This window comes from Tupaia chinensis, unplaced genomic scaffold (genome assembly GCF_000334495.1).
Source record: "Tupaia chinensis unplaced genomic scaffold, TupChi_1.0 Scaffold000415_1, whole genome shotgun sequence".
Lineage (NCBI taxonomy): Eukaryota > Metazoa > Chordata > Mammalia > Scandentia > Tupaiidae > Tupaia > Tupaia belangeri.
The window spans coordinates 1,386,106-1,405,472 of record NW_006159920.1 but is presented as its reverse complement, the minus strand read 5'-3'; the positions used below and the strand labels follow the sequence as shown (position 1 = coordinate 1,405,472).

Below are 19,367 nucleotides of genomic sequence, written 5' to 3'. Positions count from 1 at the left end.
GAGGGGGCTGGCTTCAGAACCAGAAAGCTCCGGCTTTCAATTCCCGCTGTGACCCAGACTGGCTGTGCACCTTGGGCAATTAATTCTCCGTGCCTCGGTGTTTCTCAGCTGTCAACATGAATAATGTTTCTCTTTCTGACACCTGGACAGCATCCCCCTATGTTTCTGGAAGACAGGGAACCAGGCAGGGAGCACAGAATTTCCCACGGCCTGGTTCGTTCCCAGTGCCTTTTGAGACTAAATGCGTTTGCTCCTTGGGTTCCACAAGGGACACTGATAATCTCATGATTTTCCTTCTTCATTTAAGGCAACATAAATTTGTCCTCAGCTTGTCACATCCAGAAAGAGCTCTGACCACATGCTCTTATTATCAACAAACCAACCATTCCTTTGACCTTCCTGCTTTCTAGATAATTTATCATAATAGTTGCTTGTCACTTTTCCTTAAAAAAAAAAAAAAAAAAAAGAACTAAATATAGAACTGCAGATGCTATCTGAGCATTAATTTCTGGGGTTTCAAAATTCTTCTAGTAATGTAGCCACAACTGTTGTTGCTATTTTTTTAAGCCACGTTGTTTAGTCACACTGGGCCATTGAGCCACTAGAACCTGCTGGATGTTTTCTTTTTGCTATCAAATTGAGTTTGCGATATCCTACAACTATTCTGAACTAAATATAAGATACTCATTCTGATGATTTCAAGCCAGCTCGATTGTAAAAGTATTTTTAAATCTTGGTTTTCCTGCTTTACAAAATAAGCTGTTTGTCCAGCTCTGTGACCTTCCCGCAGTTGATAAACAGGTCTTCCATGAGTTCAACGCAAACCAATAATAAACACAGACAGGAAACACGGGCTCTCCATCGAGCCCTCGCTCTGGTGGACGTTATCAGCACTCTTAGAAAGCATGTCCACTCAGCTACAAATCCACCCACTATGCTGCTGTCAACCCACACTGTTTGTCTTAGGCACAAGGATGTCACTAAACTGTCGAGCCTTCCTGCAAGCTGGTGTCTCTGTGCATGTTACGTATCCTTGATCCGACAGCCCAGCCTCCTTTTTCATCTCTCTTCCATTGTGCCTATTTCTCCAAGTAAATGCTCCTCGTTTAGGTGAATTTCTTGCATTGTTCTTCAGCTTTCCTGACATACAGCACTAAACATTCCAGCCAGAGTCCACAGCTTTTACTCACGTTATTGGTGTGCTCTTCCTGTCTCTAACTATTGTAACCATAAGGTTTTAATTTTTTTTTTTTTGGAGAGATTTTTGCTATAGGGCATGTGCACTCGCCAGACAGACAGAGAGAGACATAGAGACAGAAAGCGAGAAATCACCCCCCAGCGGGGGATGGTCACGCCGCAATCCCTTCTCCTCCATTCTCCTCTCGGGATCTTGGGCACGCACACGCACCCGGCGTGAGTTTTAAGCCACCGGGTCCGGGACGCGAACCACGGTCGACTACGTGGGAGTCCAGCGACATAGACATTACGCTAACTGCTGGTTCCCAAGGTTTTAATATTTAACACCCATTTAGATTGAATAATCACTATAACTGATCGGAAACATAAGTATATTGCAATTTTTAACAATTATCAAAAATGAAAGTTTATTGGAAGTGCCTTTCAATAAGAGAAAGCTTTACCCCTCATTATACATATGTGAAATAATATACTGCTAAATAGGACAGGGATAAGCATCCGTTATATGGATCAGTTTCAGGAATATAGAGATTTAAGCACAAAAAAAGTATTCACATGAATAAGAAGATGGGAATGGCAATTTTGTTCTATGAGTGCCTTTTGAGATAAATACTCATTGGTAATGACTTATTATCTGACTTGATTAGACCTTCTTTCAGGTTTGTTAAAAGCAAAAAAAAAAACTTGGAAACAGCCCATCATAGGAAAGGATGTTAGTCATTAGAACCCTTCACTTTCTCAATTTCAAGCCATAGTTTTCATCTTCCCTGTGTTGTGGGGGCAGGGAGCACTGTAAGGTTTGGAAAGACAGGAGGTAAGCCTGTGTATTGTAAAGTGGGCAAAGGGCAATTGTGAAGGAGGCTAAGCGGGTGAGAGGATCCAAGGAGGAATGTGAGAAGACACCAGAAGACCCCTGCTGGGGCTTAGCCACATTGCTTTCCCTAGAACCAGGGATATACTGACTTATCTCCACCTCGGCCATTGTTAGTGCTGATCAGTGCCAAGAGGATATACCCATATGTTTGAAGGTCTCTACAATATTTCTGTTTCCAATCAGATCCTTTTAAGCATGGAAGAGAACGCTCTCTTACTGCCCTTCTACTTTCTGAGCAATGGAACTGTCAACAAAGCTAGCCAAAGTTGCACTGCATGGTCTGTGTCTACTGGCGGAGCTCTGTGGGTGATCAGCAGAGAGCTCCCCATCATGTCTCCTGCCTCCGTGCCAGCATTTGCACCTGTGTTTTTGGCGCCCATATGTAATTCCTGTTCCCACCCCCCATAACCTTGGCTTGGCACACAGGTACACATCTTTACCTCGGTCATCTATATCCATTTAACCTGGATACGACATCTGTGCTCTTCATTGCCGTAGAGTCATCCACCCCATCTCACCAAATCAGAATAAGTGGATGGCTTTCTTCATATTTTACAGAGAGGAAAAGTCAGATTACCCAAGGCACAGAGTTAGTTGCAGAAAATTAGGGAAGAGAGTCAACTGTCTTAGATCCCTGCTATATACTTCTTCCTGATCACATCCCTATCAATCTAAGATGATAATGTTTTAAAACACCCAGGGCACAATGTCACACTGAGCATGCTTTACATAGCAATGCACAGTGGCCTGTTGATCAGAGCACTTTAACAAGTCGACCTGAGACTTCAAATATACAACACAGAACAGGCTTAGGAACATGTTGAATTAGAAGACAGAATACAAACTCTTAAAGAATTCTAAGTCTCAAAAGTTAGCAAAAGCCAAAGACTGATGACCAATGCTAATTAAGTGCTTGTATAAGCTGGGTGAGAACTTACCGTGTCCCCGATTTTCAGGCCCTCACACTTCCTCTGACCAGGGTAGGATACACCATCTTGGCAGGTAGCGGTGAAGAAGAGATTAAGATCCTCAGGCTGATCCCAGACGGACAGCTCCACTTTGGACCGAATACTCTGAAGAGATGGGAGAATGATGCCCAAACCGCTTAGTAAAGATTACAGCTGAGGAGCTCCCCATGCTGCTGTGTTTATACCCATGTGGCTTCCTCAGACTCAGGACTCCCCGGTCAAGCAAAGAGCAGTGGGATTGGTTACTGCCCCTCCTTTCCCTTCTCTCATCACCCACACACAAATTGCTCGAACTGGCCCGAGATCTACTTCTGTGAGTCTAGAGGCGTTAAATCCACCTGCCATACAATATTATCTGTGGGGGTGTGCTCTGTCCCCTGCTTGCCTCAACAGGGCTCTCCCTCCTCTCCAAGCTGAGCTTCAGACATGCAGTTCCTCAAGTCTTGCCAGGTGTGCTCCACACGTGGGGCTCTGTGTATCTCCCAGGGTACTGTTTCTTTACCCAGGGGCACTTCTTTTTCTCTTCCCCTGGCTAGTTCCTTACCCCCAGAATCAGATCAGTGGGCACTTTCTCCAGGACCTCCCCCACATCATTCTTCATACTCACGCCCATCCCCCATCAGATGAGATCCAATACATGAGTCTGAAACCCAAAAGAGAATCACGAGAGAAATCTGTATATATGGGGACCAGCAGTTAGCGTAATGGCTATGTCGCTGGACTCCCATGTAGTTGACCACAGTTCAAGTCCTGGACCCGGCGGCTTAAACTCACACCAGGCGCATGTGCATGCGTGCCCAAGATCCCGAGAGGAGAATGGAGGAGAAGGGATTGCGGTGTGGCTATCCCCCCTGGAGGGGTGCTTTCTCACTTTCTATCTCTCTGTCTCTGTCTTTCTGTGGGGAGCACACACGCCCTATAGTGAAAACCTCTCAAAAAAAAAAAAATAGAAAAAGAAATCTGTATGTATGGATTATGTTCTCAAGACAGAATTACCCATCAGAATAAAATACATTTAAAAAGACTGAAAATATCACATGTCGGAAAGGATGTAGAGCAACTCCTGAACTGGTCCAAACCCTTAGGAAACCATCAGGCACCATCTACTGAAGCTCAGGCCAACCTTAGACCTAGCGTTTCCCCCTTAGGAAACCATTAGGCACTATCTACCGAAGCTCAGGCCAACCTTAGACCTAGCGTTTCTCCCAGGATTACACCCAACAGAAATGTGTCTGTCATCAAAAGACACAGACGAGAATGTTTACAGCAATACCCTTTATAACAGCTAGAATCTGGAAACCACCCACATGCCTATCGAGGATAGAAAGGATTGGCTCAGCTGTGGTAGGGCACACTGGCTGGTGCTGCTGCTCACCAGGCTGTGGCCACACAGGAGTCCCAGGCTCGATTCCCAGCCCACCCTCAAAGCAGGGCACACTGGTGTGCACCCGTAGCCGCAGCCACTTTTAGGAGACTGAGGCAGGAGGGTTGACATATAGTGAGACTCTGTCTAAAATTTTAAAAAAGAATGGATTGAAAAAACAACCATGGTATGTTCCCATAGTACAATACCATTCTGTAGTAAACAGAGTATGATTACATGCCATGACATACACGAATCACAAAAATATGACACTGCCTGAAAGAAGCCATTCACAGAAGTGGACATATTTATATATTATATAATATATATTTATATATATTAAAAATAAGCAAAACTGGGACCAGCAGGTGGCATGGTGGTTAAGGCGCTGGACTCCCACATGGCTGACCACAGTTTAGATCCCAGACCTGGTGGCTTCTTTTTCTCACTCTCCCTTCTCTCTCTCAGTCTCTCTCTGGTCAAATTAAAAAAAAAAAATGGTAATAAATAAAATTAAATAATTTTAAGTGCTGGTAAGACACTGTGTTTTTGACCTGGAGTGCTTGTACTCAAGTGTAGTTAGTTTGTGAAAAGTTTGTGCTATTTTCTATATATTTAAACAACCATTAAATGTAAATAGGAATTTTTTAAATTGCCTTTGGAAACTGGGACCAATAGCGGTAATTGGCTTATACTTAGGGGTCATATTTTACCAAAAATGAACAACTAAAACGTTGTTATCACTAAGCACACGCAGTTGAGCAGGATGTGTGTACTCGGAAACACACACTAGTTCAAGCCCAGCCACCGGCCCTCAGACTGCAATCGCCCTCTCAGAGTGCGGAAGGCAGAACTGCCTTTTGCTCTCGTAGATTTCCTTTTCTTTCTTGTTCTTTTTTGCTGAGCATGCAGTACAAAACTTGAATAAGTGAAATATGCTGTTTTCCCAACAAATTAACAGCTTGTTGAAAACACTCTTGGTAAAAAACAGTCTCTCCCTTTGCAAAAAATTATCTAAGTGTTTCTACAACTCTAAAAATACTATCCCTCCTAAATCCACTTCCTCTTGCAAGTGCCAGCTTTAACTGGCCAAGGGTCACAAAAGCGCCACTCATCGCGAGCAGCACTCTCACCCTGAGTGTGGTAAGTTATTTGCAGACCTGTCTTCCCACTGCATTGTGAATTCCAAGGGTCGGATTGTATATCCTCTCTCCCTGGGACTTAGCACAAGCTCTTGTCGAATGAATGGATGCTAGTAGGTGAAATGCATATTTATTTTTTTAAAAGACAAGGGAAATTTGTGACCCAGCTGCAGTAGTGCAGGCAGTAGCAGCACCACAGGGTTCAGGTTCAGTAGCAGGCACACATGGGTTCAGAGTCTGAGCTGACCTGAAACATGCCAGGCACTCGCCCAAGGTTCTGACCAGCTGGAGGGCTGGGGAAAGGGGAAAGTGTCATGATAACACCCTGACAGGGAGGAGGCTCTCTCTGTTTCTGTCTCTCTCATTCTCTTACTCACTGTCTCGTGAAATAAACAAACTTTAAAAAGACAAGGTAAAAATCTTTAAAACTAGTTATAATGGTGAATCAGTATGAAGATGAGATAAAGGATGTAGGGTAAACTGGGGCTATGTATGAAAGTATTTGGGAACAGTCACTGGAAACATGAGGGCCCTGTGGTTTGGGAACAAAATGTTGGGGGGACGCATCAACACTCCCTATCAGGATCCCCTGAAGCTGCCACTCGGAAGGATTTGCTGATGGAGGATGGGGAGGACACAGAGCACTCACCGAAGAATCAGTGACTACAAGAGAATGCAGATTGAGTCCTATGTTCCACTCAGGCCATGAGGACCCTGTGCTGTGTATGCCGATCTGACATTCATATTACTCCCACCCTCTGAGTTCCTGGAATCAGAAACTCTTTGGGAGTCGGCAGGTGGCATGGTGGTTAAGGACACTGGACTCCCACATGGCCAACCATGGTTCGAGTCCTGGATCTGACGGCTTGCTTTCTCTTTTTCTCTCTCTCCTCCTCTGATCAAATTAAAATAAATCAAGTTAAATAAAATAATTTTAAAAAATAAAGAAACTCTTAAGGTGTTATAGGTGGAGATGGAGATCCAAACCTCTCATTTATGGAAGAAGGAACTAAGGTAAAGAAAAGGCCTTGTCAGCTACCTGAGGCAGGCAGGACCCACAGGCCTTCTGGATCTACTGCCCTATGCCCTTTCTAATCTCCACATGGAATAAGCACTCTCTCTTTAGAAACTGGCAGACTTGGAAAGTGCAGACGGTCGGGCTATTCTCTGGTTGTCAGGGGTCAGTCTCCCCTAGGAGACCATCCACTCCCCGAGGGCAGGACTATGTCTTGTTCACTGTTTCATTGCCCAGATGTGCCTCCTGCCTGCCACACTTGTGGAATGAATGAATACACCAAGTGCAGACACAGGAGAGGATCCAAGTCACAGGCGGCCCCGTTCTTGCACAGAAGGCTTTCACGAGGGACCCCTGAAATGTAATGAACTCCTACCACATTTGCCCTGAAGATGATTCCTTGTTCCTCACGCTGGGAAAGGAGACGTCAAGAATGTCGGAAGTTTAAAGGCTATTAAATACTCGGTCAGGCCAGGTCACATCTGCAATGCTTTAAGCTGGGCCAGCTGTGGGAGTGGGTGGAGCAGACTTCATGGCAACAACGAAAAGAGAAACATGTGCTCCACTGGGGGAAATGTACTGTGGCCTCTGCCGTCACCCTCCACATGCAGTGACAGTGGTTTCAGGCACGTTCTAGTCTTTTCCACTTCCACAGCCCTTTTCCAAGTGGCCCCAGTGATTTCTCCCAGGCTCAGCTCCCTTTCTGAGAGTGGTGTGATGCTGGGGTCCTCTGCATGGGTGGACGTAGGGCTCCAGAGGGTAGATCGCTCACCAGCATCTCCTAAAGAGCACAGGGCCACAAGGCCAGACTCCCTTGGGAGGATTTGGTGACTTCTCAAAAAGAAGAACGTGGCGCAAAAAATAAAACAAAATAAATTTAAAAATTAAACATCAAAAAGTTGAACATTTCACACTGTGGAAGCCGCATACAATAGACTCGATTCTTTAAGGCATTAAGTGAAACATACCCTTTCCAGTTTGCTCTCTCCTCAGTCTGGCCAAATACCACAGCCATTTCATCTGTTATATATGTTCCAACCAAAATCTTTTCCGAACATCCCCACAGATCATTTGCCAGCACGCTAGGGGAGGTAAAGGCCAACACCCACACTCGGTCATGTGTTGCGTGACTCATGAAATCTGCCACAAACTGCTCAGACGGTAGGGTGACACAGAAAGGCAAACAGTCTGGATAGAGCGGAGACTGGACCCCAGCCAGAAAGAGGAGTAGGTGAAAGGATAATCAGAGCTACCAGGCCTCTACTGCGGCCAAAGCTCACACCCAGACACACCAGGTTCAAATCCAGGACACGTGGAGGGAGCTGGACGTCTGGCCCTGGGCCTTCTCTTAGCCAGGAAGACATGGCAAGCAAGAGGGTACTCTGAAGCAAAAAGCCACGCCATCTTTTCCTTTCTGCCCTCACACACCACTCAACACGCTTCTGACACCAGGTGTTCAGGGCAGTTCTCTACTGGACACCAGCTGGGCGGCCTCTAATCCAATTCATTTCTAACACTGTCTATCTGGAGATGGCATCGAATCCCACAGGTTAAGGGCTCCGTCCCACAAGACTGTCCCTCCACTTGAGACACTAATCACAAGTAGTAGGCTGTCACCTATGCTTCTAAGCAACCAGCTACAAACTGGGGTTCCCATGACCCCCTCCTTGCATTTAGTTAATGTGTTAAGAGGGCTCACAGAACTTAGGGAAACACTTTACCTATATTTACCAGTTTATTTATTTATTTTTAAGAATTATTTACTTAATTTTATTTATTCATTCATTTATTTTAATTTGACCAGAGAAAGACAGACACACAAAAAAGGAATGTGAGAAAGTAAGTCACCAGGTCCAAATGTGGTCGGCCATGTGAGAAGGTCCAGGGCCTTAACCATCATGCCACCTGCTGGCCTTATTTACGTTTATTAATAAAGGATATTACAAAGGTTCTACATTAACCATCAGGTGAAGAAGTGTATAGAGCAAGGCCTATGGGAAGGGGTATGGAGCTTCCGTGCCTTCTCCCGGACCACCACCTTCCAGGAACTTCCAAGAGCTCAGCAATCCAGAAGTTCTCCCAATCTAGGTCTTTTGAGTTTTTTATGGAGGTTTTCTTACTTAGGCATAATTTATTAAATTGGCCATTGGTGATCAATTCAACTTTCAGCCCCTCCTCTCTCCCAGGAGATCAGGAGATGGAACCAAAAGTTCCAACCCTCTAATTATATGGTTGGTTCCCCTGGCAGCCAGCTCCATTCTTGAGGCTATGTGGAGGTCCATTAAGAGTCACTGCACAGGGACCAGCAGTTAGCATAATGGCTATGTTGCTGGACTTCCACGTAGTTGACCGTGGTTCGCATCCCGGACCCGGTGGCTTAAACTCACGCCGGGCACGTGTGCGTGAATGCCCAAGATCCCGAGAGGAGAATGGAGGAAAAGGGATTGTGGCATGGTCATCCCCCCTGGGGGGGTGATTTCTCGCTTTCTGTCTCTCTGTCTCTGTCTGTCTGGCGAGCGCACACACCCTATAGCAAAAACCTCTCAAAAAAAAAAAAAAAAAAGAGTCACTGCACAAAAGAATAATGCTCCTATCACCAGGAAATTACAAAGGTCTTAGGAAAACTCTGTGTCAGGAACCAGGGTCAAAATCCAAGTACAAAAGAGTCTCCCAGTGCCCCTCTGTCTACAAGGGTTTTAGGAGCTTAATGTCTGGAACCAGAGGGAGAGACCAAGGTATATATGCTTCTTATTATATCACAATATTACAGGCATTAACATATAGCACCAACATATCTCCAACATGGCTTCAACCGCCAGACTTTGCAAATCCTTGCACTTCACATTTTTATATTTAGTATAGCTGTGTTAAATTTTGGCTGAAGAGGGGACAGAAGTAAGGCATTAACGGGACCAGCAGTTAGCGTAATGGCTATGTTGCTGGACTTCCATGTAGTCGACTGCAGTTCGCGTCCTGGACCTGGTGGCTTAAACTCACGCTGGGCACATGTGCATGTGTGTCCAAGATCCCGAGAGGAGAATGGAGGAGAAGGGATTGTGGCATGGCCATTCCCCGAGTGGTGATTTCTCACTTTCTATCTCTCTCTCTGTCTGTCTGTCTGTCTGGTGAGCGCACGCGCCCTATAGCAAAAACCTTTCACCAAAAAAGAAAAGGCATTAACAAGGGCACAACCTTTTGGAACAATGGACATGTTCAATATCTTGATGGTGGTGATTTCACAGGTATAAACGTGTCAACACTTACCAAATTCGCACTTCAAATCTATACAGTTTACTGTATATAAATTATGGATCAGTAAAACTTTTAAAAAGTTGCTGCTGAATTAGAATAGTTATTGCTGGTAGTATTCTAGTAATTGTTCCTTTTTAAGAGTTGGGTTTCAAATGCTCATTTGTAAGGCATCTACTTCATTTCTGAACATGCTTTCTTACAGGAGCCAGTTTAACTGCTTAGAATATAGAATCAAGCTATAGTATTAGGGTTCCACAGTTTCAAAGAAGAGTCACCCCAGGTCTCAAATGTAGCTACAGGGAGGCAGGTAAAGAAGGGATTGCGGCATGTCCATTCTCCATGGGAAGTGTTTTCACACTTGCTCCCTCTGTCTCTCTCTGTCTTTCTCTGATGAACACAAGCACCCTCTGGCCAAAACAGGACATTCAGCAAACTAGGCCCCACTCAAGCTTACCATCTCTTTAAGAACTCCCTCAGGACCAGCAGTTAACGTAATGGCTATGTCGCTGGACTCCCACGTAGTTGACTGTGGTTCACGTCCCGGACCCGGTGGCTTAAAACACACCGGGTGCATGTGTGTGCGTGCCCAAGATCCCGAGAGGAGCACAGAGGAGAAGTGATTGCGACGTGGCCATCCCCCCGGGGGGGTTATTTCTCGCTTTCTGTCACTCTGTCTCTCTCTGTCTGGTGAGCGCACGCGCCCAATAGCAAAAATCTCTCAGGAAAAAAAGAAAGAAAGAAAGAAAACAACTCCCTCCATACATCACACTTCAGAAGACCTGTAGTGCCCACATAACCAAGAACACGTGTTCTCCCTCCTCCTGAAATGCAAACCAAACTACTCACTGAAGAAATTTAAGAACCACTCACAACGCATTGGGAAACCCTGCCTCACTGGGTTCTGGGTCTGAGGTGGCCAGTGGATCGGGTGAGGATTTAAGACCAGAGATCAGAAAAGAGGATGTTCATATGTGGGGAATAGGTAGGAGGGGAGAGAGAAGTCTTTCCTGTCTCTCAGCCGGAAGTTTCAGGAGTGAGGAGGTATGACAGCCACGAGAGGCAGAGGACTCTTACCTACAACAGAAGGTGGGAGAAGGGGGATGGCAAACTAGCCCCAAATCCTCACTGCTGCCCGACCCACTGCCCTGAGGACACGGAGACTCTGGGAGACCGAGCTCAGGGCTGGTCATACCGTAGTCTAGCAGCTCCTGGTCTGACTGAGCAGTACCTGGTAACGGGGCCACAGCAGCTGGTGAATAAAGTCAACACCAGAAAAGGCAGGGCTTTTGTGGTGTCCGTTGTACTTGTCAGTGTTTATTTTTAATTAAAAAACATTATTTTTATTGCCAGAGGGCAGGCGTGTACACTTGAGGGGGGCAGAGAAATCCCCCAGTCGGGCATGGTCACACAGCAATCCATTTCTCGTTCCCATCAGGATTTTGTGTTTTTCAAAGCAACTGGGACCAAGATTTGAACCATGGTTGGCCATGTGGGATCTGCTCCTAACACGCAGTACAAGGTGGGGTTCCAAATATTCGCCTGTAAATCAGTCACTGTTAGGAAAGCAAGATGATTTCCTCACAGATACGTGATGGTCAGTGGTCAGTTAGGACCCCTGGCTAGTCCGTGGAAACCTCTTTTACCCAAAGTTCAGGGCTACTAGTGTCCCTAAATCATACTTAGTCTACGTATAACTTTAACAGGAAGATGCACTCTGAATTCTGACTTGGGAATTACCTCGCCCCTGGAGGGGGTGAGCGGCACTGGAAGGCAGGGGCGGCTGCAGGTACACAGCCCCCAGCACAGGGAATTGAGCTTGCCACCTTCCTGAGAGAAGGCAGGCCTGAGGCAAGTACTTCTCGGACTATCATCGACTGTGGGAAAGCAGGACGGGGAGGAGAAAGGTTTGGGAGGTGATGCCTTAGATAACTGATTGACTTCGGGTGTAGACATGGCTGCTAAGCCCCAACAATAACCATGGCACTTACTGTGTTACCAAGTTCAAGTGAAGAGTTAAACAGTACAGGCCCACTCAAGGCCCCTCTGAAAGGACTTGATTACAGTCAGACGCTGAGTGTGTAGACAAAACTCCCATTGCTGACTGTCCTCTGATTCTTCTCTGCCACGTCAGTCTGCAGCTTTCTGCTGAGCTCCATGACCTTAAGGAATCCCACTGCCCTGCCCACAGGGGGTAAGCTCAGTGTGCTCACTTTCACTTCTCAGTGTGTCAGCTGTGGCTAGAGATGCTCTGTCTGCCTCCCTCGGGGACTCCGGCCTGGGGTGGGTGAAAACACTGTGACCCACCAAACTTGAGCACATTGGAGCCACTGGCCTGCATCTAACAGAGCCTATCGCTGGGTCCCTGGGATCAGCCATGGTGAGGGTCAGCATCGCAGAGGTGAGCAGAAGAGGGAGGGACACATCAAAGATGACCTTCTCCACCCTGACCTCGAACGAATGAAGAGGATGCCTAACTCAAGGGGACAGCGCAGCGGAGTCAAGGACACCAGCAGGCATGCTGCCCACCTGAGCCCTGGGGGAGAGACCGTGGCGGCGGTGGGGAGAGACGGTGACGGCGGTGGGGAGAGCCGTCCGTGACTTACATTGTATGCATTGATGATCAGTTGAATAATATTCTTGGAGTCTCCATGCAAAATCTCTACTGTTGTTCCAGGTATCAGGGCTGTAAAATTCTTTAAAAAAAAAAAGTACAGGGAGTAAGTCCATTTTGCCCTATGATCCAACACAGAGTGAACACTGCTAGCAAAGGTAGGCAAGTACTGATAGTAGGCAAGTACAATGTCTTGGAGATCCCTCTGCCCTGGCAGGAAATGGCCATCTGCCAAGGTCGACATATTCTTGACGATTTTCTTGCCATTTCTCTCCAGGTCTACACAGGTACTCCCAGGCTCAGCTTCATGGATGCACTTCATCAGTTCAGCTTTTCCAGGTGTCTCAAATACAGCCTCTGTTCAGAGGACCAAATGGTACCCTCCCAATGACTCTGAATATCTCTAAGGGATGTCCTATGACAGGGCAGCTGTGAAGGCTTTGCTTTCCTTCTCTCACCTGTCCTGACTATGTCACTTACAATGTGACAGAAGCACCCACAGTCCTCAGCCTGCCATGGAACAGATGAGCCTCCTCCCTGAGCAAGATGTGTTTGGTTCTGAGGAAGGATGGCTCACGCCAAGGTGGACTTCCTCCTCTCACACATCCGAAGGCCTGGCATAATCTGTGCAACTCATCCCTCTAAAAGTGTTATCTGCAGACGACCAGGCTTTATCCTGCTATCTCCCGCTAAACAAAATCCTTTCCCCTTGTTTTCCTCTTCTAAAATGGATTCAGAGCGAAAGAAGATAAAGAACTGTAGGATGCAGGTTGTGTTTTATCAGTGATCATCTCAGGCAGAAGCAAGAGAAAAACACAGTCAGACGAAGGCTCTTTTGTGGATGTTTAAGAGGAGTAAGGAGATGGAACCAGGGCCAGCTGTTCTGGAGGGCGAGGTGGGGGTCGGGAAGGATTCCTGATTAGGTTTCCTTGAGCTCTCCACTTACAGGATGTCAGAGGTGAGCCGGGCTTCACACTTAGCTTACATGTGCACGAGCTGGTTCAGAACCTGACACACCTGGGACCCTGGGATTTAGTACCATATTCAGCTTTTCTCAGGATAACGTTTAATACCGTGTGTTTAAATTACTTGTAAAGGTATCCACTGCTATGTGAATACCTAACAGTTTCCTTAATACTATTATTTTCCAGGGCCAGCAGGTAGTGTGGTGGTTAAGGTGCTAGACTCCCACATGGTCGACTGCGGTTCAAGTCCCGGCCGTGGTGGCTTGAAAATCACGACAAGCAAGCGTGTATGCATGCCCAAAATCCTAGGAGGAGAACAGAAGAGAAGGCACTGTGTCATGGCCATCCCCCATGGGGGTGATCGGTGATTTCTCACTTTCCTTCTTACAGTCTCTCAAGTATTTTCTACTAGATCCAATATATAGGGCTATCCTCCATACCCTCTGTTTCGCCCCTCCCCATGTTCTAATTCCCATGCCCCTTACAGTCGGGCTGGCCCCCAGAATCATGTCACCAGAGACTCCGTCTCCCTGCAGGCATACCTTATAGAGCGCGTAATGGTTTTTCGTCACTGCAAAGATGAGGTTGATGTTGTTCTCTGCCAATTTCTCTCCAAGCAAGGCAAGGGATGGGTAGTCCTAGAGCCAAGGCAAACGTCAAGACGGTCACTTTTCTGACAGGCTGAGAGGCCAGCATCTGGCCCCGACACACACTCAGTACTCGCCACGAAAAGCACTTTCACTCGGGGCAGTCCTTCCTGCACCGTCCTGACTGAGGACCCTCAAGGAGGGGAGCCCTGGCACCCACCATACTGGATCCACTCCTCCCCTAGAGTGGAGAAGCAACAAGGGTGGTTCGGTACCCCGCCGTGTCTCCTCCATCCTCTCGGGGATGCAGAACGCGGAGGCTCTGAGGAGAGCAGCTGCCGCACCCTGCCGTCTGCCATCAGCACTGGTCGTGGTTCTTCCCTGACTGTTTTCCTTTTCCTGTGCCTTATGGGTAGGCCTGCCGACAGTGTCTGCTCTGGCTCAGAACGGACCACGGTGTTGGGGAGTGCAGACGCGGAGAGGCAGCTGAACAACATCCTTAGGCGTTCAGGGCTAAAGGTAAGCACCGTGGGCCTCACCAGGTGAGGTCCTACAGCTACCAGTCCTTTCTCCTGACTCCACTATGCCTGGATAATAAGGACGGCGTGGACACTGACCGCCTCTGGCAACTGCAGTAAATGGGCTCGCTCAGGAAAGAAAGCTGGGAACGGTTCCTCTCTGGCCAAATGGCAGCCTGGATTTGGGGAAGAAGAGGGTGCAGATTGGGGGTGGGGGGAATTGCACAGTACATGTGGCAAGATCTTGATGACTGTTGGGTCTGGGTAATAGATACGTAGGCGTTCATTTTACCACCTTGTCTATTATATGTGTTTGACGTTTTTGCATAAACTCTTAAACTGCATAGTTGTGGCCTCAGACTGTTGGGAGTGGAAGGTCCCTGGGGGCTCCCTTTCCATGCAGGACACCTGCTGCCCACTCCTGACACTGATGGGAACCCTCTGTTCCAGAGAACCCATTTCTAGAAGGCAAAAAGTCTTGACCAGTGGCTTCTACCCCAGTAGTCACCAGCCCCCTCTAAGATCACCTCTGCCCTCTCTCCCCTGGGTCATACCCCCCCACACACACTGAGATACACAATGGCAGCAAGATGAACCAGCTATGGAGATCCCTGTGAAGTGTTTTAAGTGGACTGGGAGTTCTGGACACCCAGCTGAAGAAAACAGAACAATGAAACCCAACCCCAAGAATGGCTCAGAAAGCTGGTGAGTTCTGAAGGTCAGAGGAAGGCTTCAGAGGCTGGGTGAGCATGCGGACCATGGGAGGGTCACCAACCATCTGATCGGACGCAGTGTACTCATTGGCCTCATTCAGGTGGCACTGGCCATCATGCGGCTGCACCAGGCCCCCCAGTTTTCCATCCAGTGCGATGTGGGGCACGTCATCCGTTGTGAACACCAGCAAGTGCAGCGCATCCTTCCGCCAGCCAATCTTCTCCTGAAAGACAGAGTGGGCAGGTACAGCCTCTCTGCCCCAACCTGGCCTGCCCTGAGGCATCAGATGAGGCGCTGGCATCTCCAGGGCTCTGAAGCAGAGGCGTTCCCCTGCTATGTGCACTGGGCACACTCATAGGACGACGAAGGAGGGGTCCCACTGAGGCACAGAAGGGACACAGCCTGGACCAGGGAGGCCTAGATGCATGGGGACAGCAAACCCCCAGCCTCTCCAGAGAGCCCGTGTGCCAGAAGGCCCCTGCTTCTTGGGACCGTACCTGAGGTTACTCCTGCACACTTCCCTTCAGCCCCACCTCTGATGCCTTCCCCAGAACAACCTAACCCACCCCAACCTCCTTAGCCACATACTCTGGCTGGCTGGCTTGTCCTAGGCAATGGGGAAGTGAATATTTCAGACCCCCATTAGCCATGAACTGCTCAGAAAGCAAGACTGAAACGACCGACTAAGGGCCCTTTCTGTGAGGCTCTGGAAAACCTGCACTCTACTCTGATAGCTGTAAACGACTCCAATAGTGAACTGAACCACTTGGCTGTTACAGTCAATCAGCTCAGTTCTCCCTTTATTGCTTCGCTATATGGAATGTACCCAGTCTTCAGATGGAGGCACGGCCACAGTATCTATGCAGCTAGTGCGGCCCCAACACCACGCAAAAGCCACTCCTGGTCATTATTATGAAAAGCAGCTAAATCTTTTTTTTTTTTTAATCACTATACCACCTGCTGACCCCTCACCCCTCATATTTTTTTCTTTTTTTTAATCTTTTTTTTTATTTTAAATTTATTCATTTTCTACATTAATTCACTATACACCATCACAACACACAAATGAATTTTCCATCCAAAATACACTGTGCATTGGCTCAATCAAGCACATCAACATACATGTTCTCAGCAAATAATTTTCCAATTCTTATGTCCTGCATACCTTGCCTTTTGTTTTGCCATCCCTGATTCCCCATCCCTCACCCTCTGCCATGTCCCATCCTTCTCCCACATTGTCCCTGGCATCCACGGTTGCTCTCCATGCCTTCCCCCCCCCCCTTCATACATGATGCACAAGTTCCCCATCCCCCACCCTCTGGTATGTCCCATCCTCCTCCCCCATTGTCCCTGGCATCCATGGTTGCCCTCCATGCCTCCCCCCCGCCATTCAATTGTTCTGCCAATGAACTTAATTAGTCTAAATATATCCAACAGCTAGCACAGCTGACACATACCTATACATGAACCCAAGTCTGACTTTAGGCATAACCCCAGTGAGTAGAATGAACATACTATAAAGTAGTACCCAGCTGGGCCCATACAGCTCGAAAAGCAGCTAAATCTTGATACAGAGCAACAAAAACTGGGATATGATCACCTTCCACTAATGATAAAAGGGCATCCTGTAATGTGCTGGTAGCAGAGTGAATATATGAAGGATTTAAAAACTGCTAAGGCGCCAGATGGTGGTGGCCCGATAAAGGATGGTGCTCTGTGAGGCATTCCTACACGGGAAGGTTCCCAGTTCAAATCCAGAGGTGTCTCTGAGTATGCCAGGCATGACCATGGTGTCAAGACCCTGTTAGAAGTGCTCATGCATGCACACGTGCTCTCTGTCTCTCTCAGTCATGGACAAAATAAATAAACTTTTAAAAATTCTGAGAGTGAGCAAGGGATGGTACGGAGGTTAAGGCACTGGATCCGACATGGCTGACTATACAGTTCCAGTCCCTAACCCTGGGGGCTTGAAAATCGCACCAGGAGTCCATGTGGTCACAAGGAGGCTTCCAAGGTGCTACTGATGTTGTCTCCTGACCTGGTATTTTGATTTGTGAACACTTACTGAGACGCACTCCTATGTAGTTTTCTAAGTGCATACTATTTTTTGATTAAGAGCTTAAAACGGACCAACTAATGGCATGGGGTTAATACAGCTAGAGCCCACATGGCCAGTGGCAGGGCTTCAGTCCCATTGGTTTGAAAATACATCAGGTACGTGTGTGTATGCCCCAAATCCCAAAAGCAGGGAAAAGTAGAGGAGAAGGAATTGCTGCATGGCCATCCTTCATTGTGTGTGTGTGTGTGTGTGTGTGTGTGTGTGTGTGTGTGCTTTCTCACTTTTCTTCTCTCTCTCTGGCCAATTAAAAAAAAAAGTTAAAAAAATGAATAAAGCAATGCCTTATAAGCCATGGAATGTGGAAGGGAGGGGCTCGGGTGATAAAGCATAATCAAGAGAGAATGTAAACCAACAGGGCTTTTTACAGGAGAAATTTAGACCTATTATCCACAAAGGTACAGCTATGTGCTCAACTCCCAAGCAAGAAAGGAGAAGACCAATCTTTACAGAAACAAAGGGTATCAAGAATTGTAAAGACAACCAGAGACTGCAGCAAATGGACTCTCGTGATGGAAGGGCCAGTGTTGTTGAGATGCCACTTCTCCAGACTGACGTACAGATTTGACATAGCAATAATCAGAAGCCCAGAGGCCTTCCTGAGAAATGGCAAGCTGTTTCCAAAATTTACATGGAATTTAGGACTAGCAGTTGGCATAATGGCTATGTCGCTGGACTCCCACGTGGTCAACTGCAGTTCAAGTCCCGGACCCAGAGCCTTAAACTCACGTTGGGCGTGTGTGTGTGTGTGCCCAAGATCCCAAGAGGAGAATGGAGGAGAAGGGATTGCGGCGTGGCCATCCCCCTTGGGGGTGAATTCTCACTTTCTGTCTCTCTGTCTCTCTCTGTCTTTCTGGCGAGCGCACATGCCCTACAGCAAAAACTTCTTAAAGAAAATTTATATGGAATTAGGAACAATAGAGACTAGACACACTATTTTGACAAGGAAGAACAAAATTGGAGAGCTCATTACCCAAGGCAAAGATTTGATTATGAAGCTGCAGAAATCAGGATGGTGTTATCCTGAGAAAAAGCTAGATAGGCAGATCAGAGGAAAGGAAGCCAGAAGTAGACTTACACATACACAGTCTATACTAGAACGATTGAACATCCATGTGCAAAAAGCATGGTATATAAAAATTAACCCAAGTATATCACAGACCTAAAACTAAATCTAAAGCTATAAAACTTCTGAAGAAAAGGTATGAGAAAATCTTTGTGATTTTGGTACAGGCAAAGACTTCTAACATAAGATAATCCTTAGGATAAAATAAGGATAAATTGGACTTCACCAAAATGAAAAACTTCTGCTCATTAAAAGACAGTATTTAGGGCCAGCTGGTGGTTAAGGTGGCTGGATCCCACATGGCTGTGTGGTTTGAGTCCTGGACCCAGCAGCTTGAAAAACATGCCAGGCACTTGTATATGCTCAAAATTTGAAAAGGAGAAACGGAGAAGCGATTGTAGCATGACCATCCACCATGGAGGGTGCTTTCTCACTTTCTCTCTCTCCCCCTCTCTTTCTCTTTCTATATCTCTCTCCAACGAGGACATGCATCCTCTGGCAAAATTAGAAGGAAAAAAAAAAAAAAGAGAGAGAAAGAAAGGAAAGCAACAGAGAAAAAGAGAGAGAGAGAAAGAGGGGAAGGAAGACAACATTTTAAAAATCAAATGACAAGGCATCGATTGGAGAAAAGAATTGTAAAAAATAGAAATCTGTTAAAAGACAGATTTGTATCCAGAATATTAATAAAACTTTCATAGATTAATAAGAAAATAGGCCAGCAGTGGTGTTGCAGCATGAATGCAGCACTCCATGGTACTTAGGCCACACAGGGAGGTCCTGGGTTTGTGTCCCAAGGTCTCCTTGTGCACACAGGACACACACACATACACACACACATATTATCCTGGCTGGCTGAGGCTGGGGGTGGATTGTAGTGTGGGAACCCTCCTGAAAGTACCTGTCTCTTTGAAATAAGAAAAATTTTAAAAACAGTAGGAAAAAAAAAAATCAAACCACTGAATTTAAAAAGTAGTCAAGT

General features: G+C 46.8%; 1 protein-coding gene across 1 annotated transcript in view; it reads right to left on the bottom strand.

Moving 5' to 3' along the window:
• The window catches only part of ITGB5 (integrin subunit beta 5), a gene marked incomplete at its 5' end in the record, with an annotated part of 125,891 nt that overhangs the window by 55,636 nt on the left and 50,888 nt on the right, over positions 1 to 19,367 (bottom strand). The window contains 4 exon segments of the mRNA XM_027774215.1: positions 3,010 to 3,144; positions 12,415 to 12,504; positions 13,930 to 14,025; positions 15,268 to 15,429. Coding sequence (XP_027630016.1) covers positions 3,010 to 3,144; positions 12,415 to 12,504; positions 13,930 to 14,025; positions 15,268 to 15,429 — 483 coding nt within the window.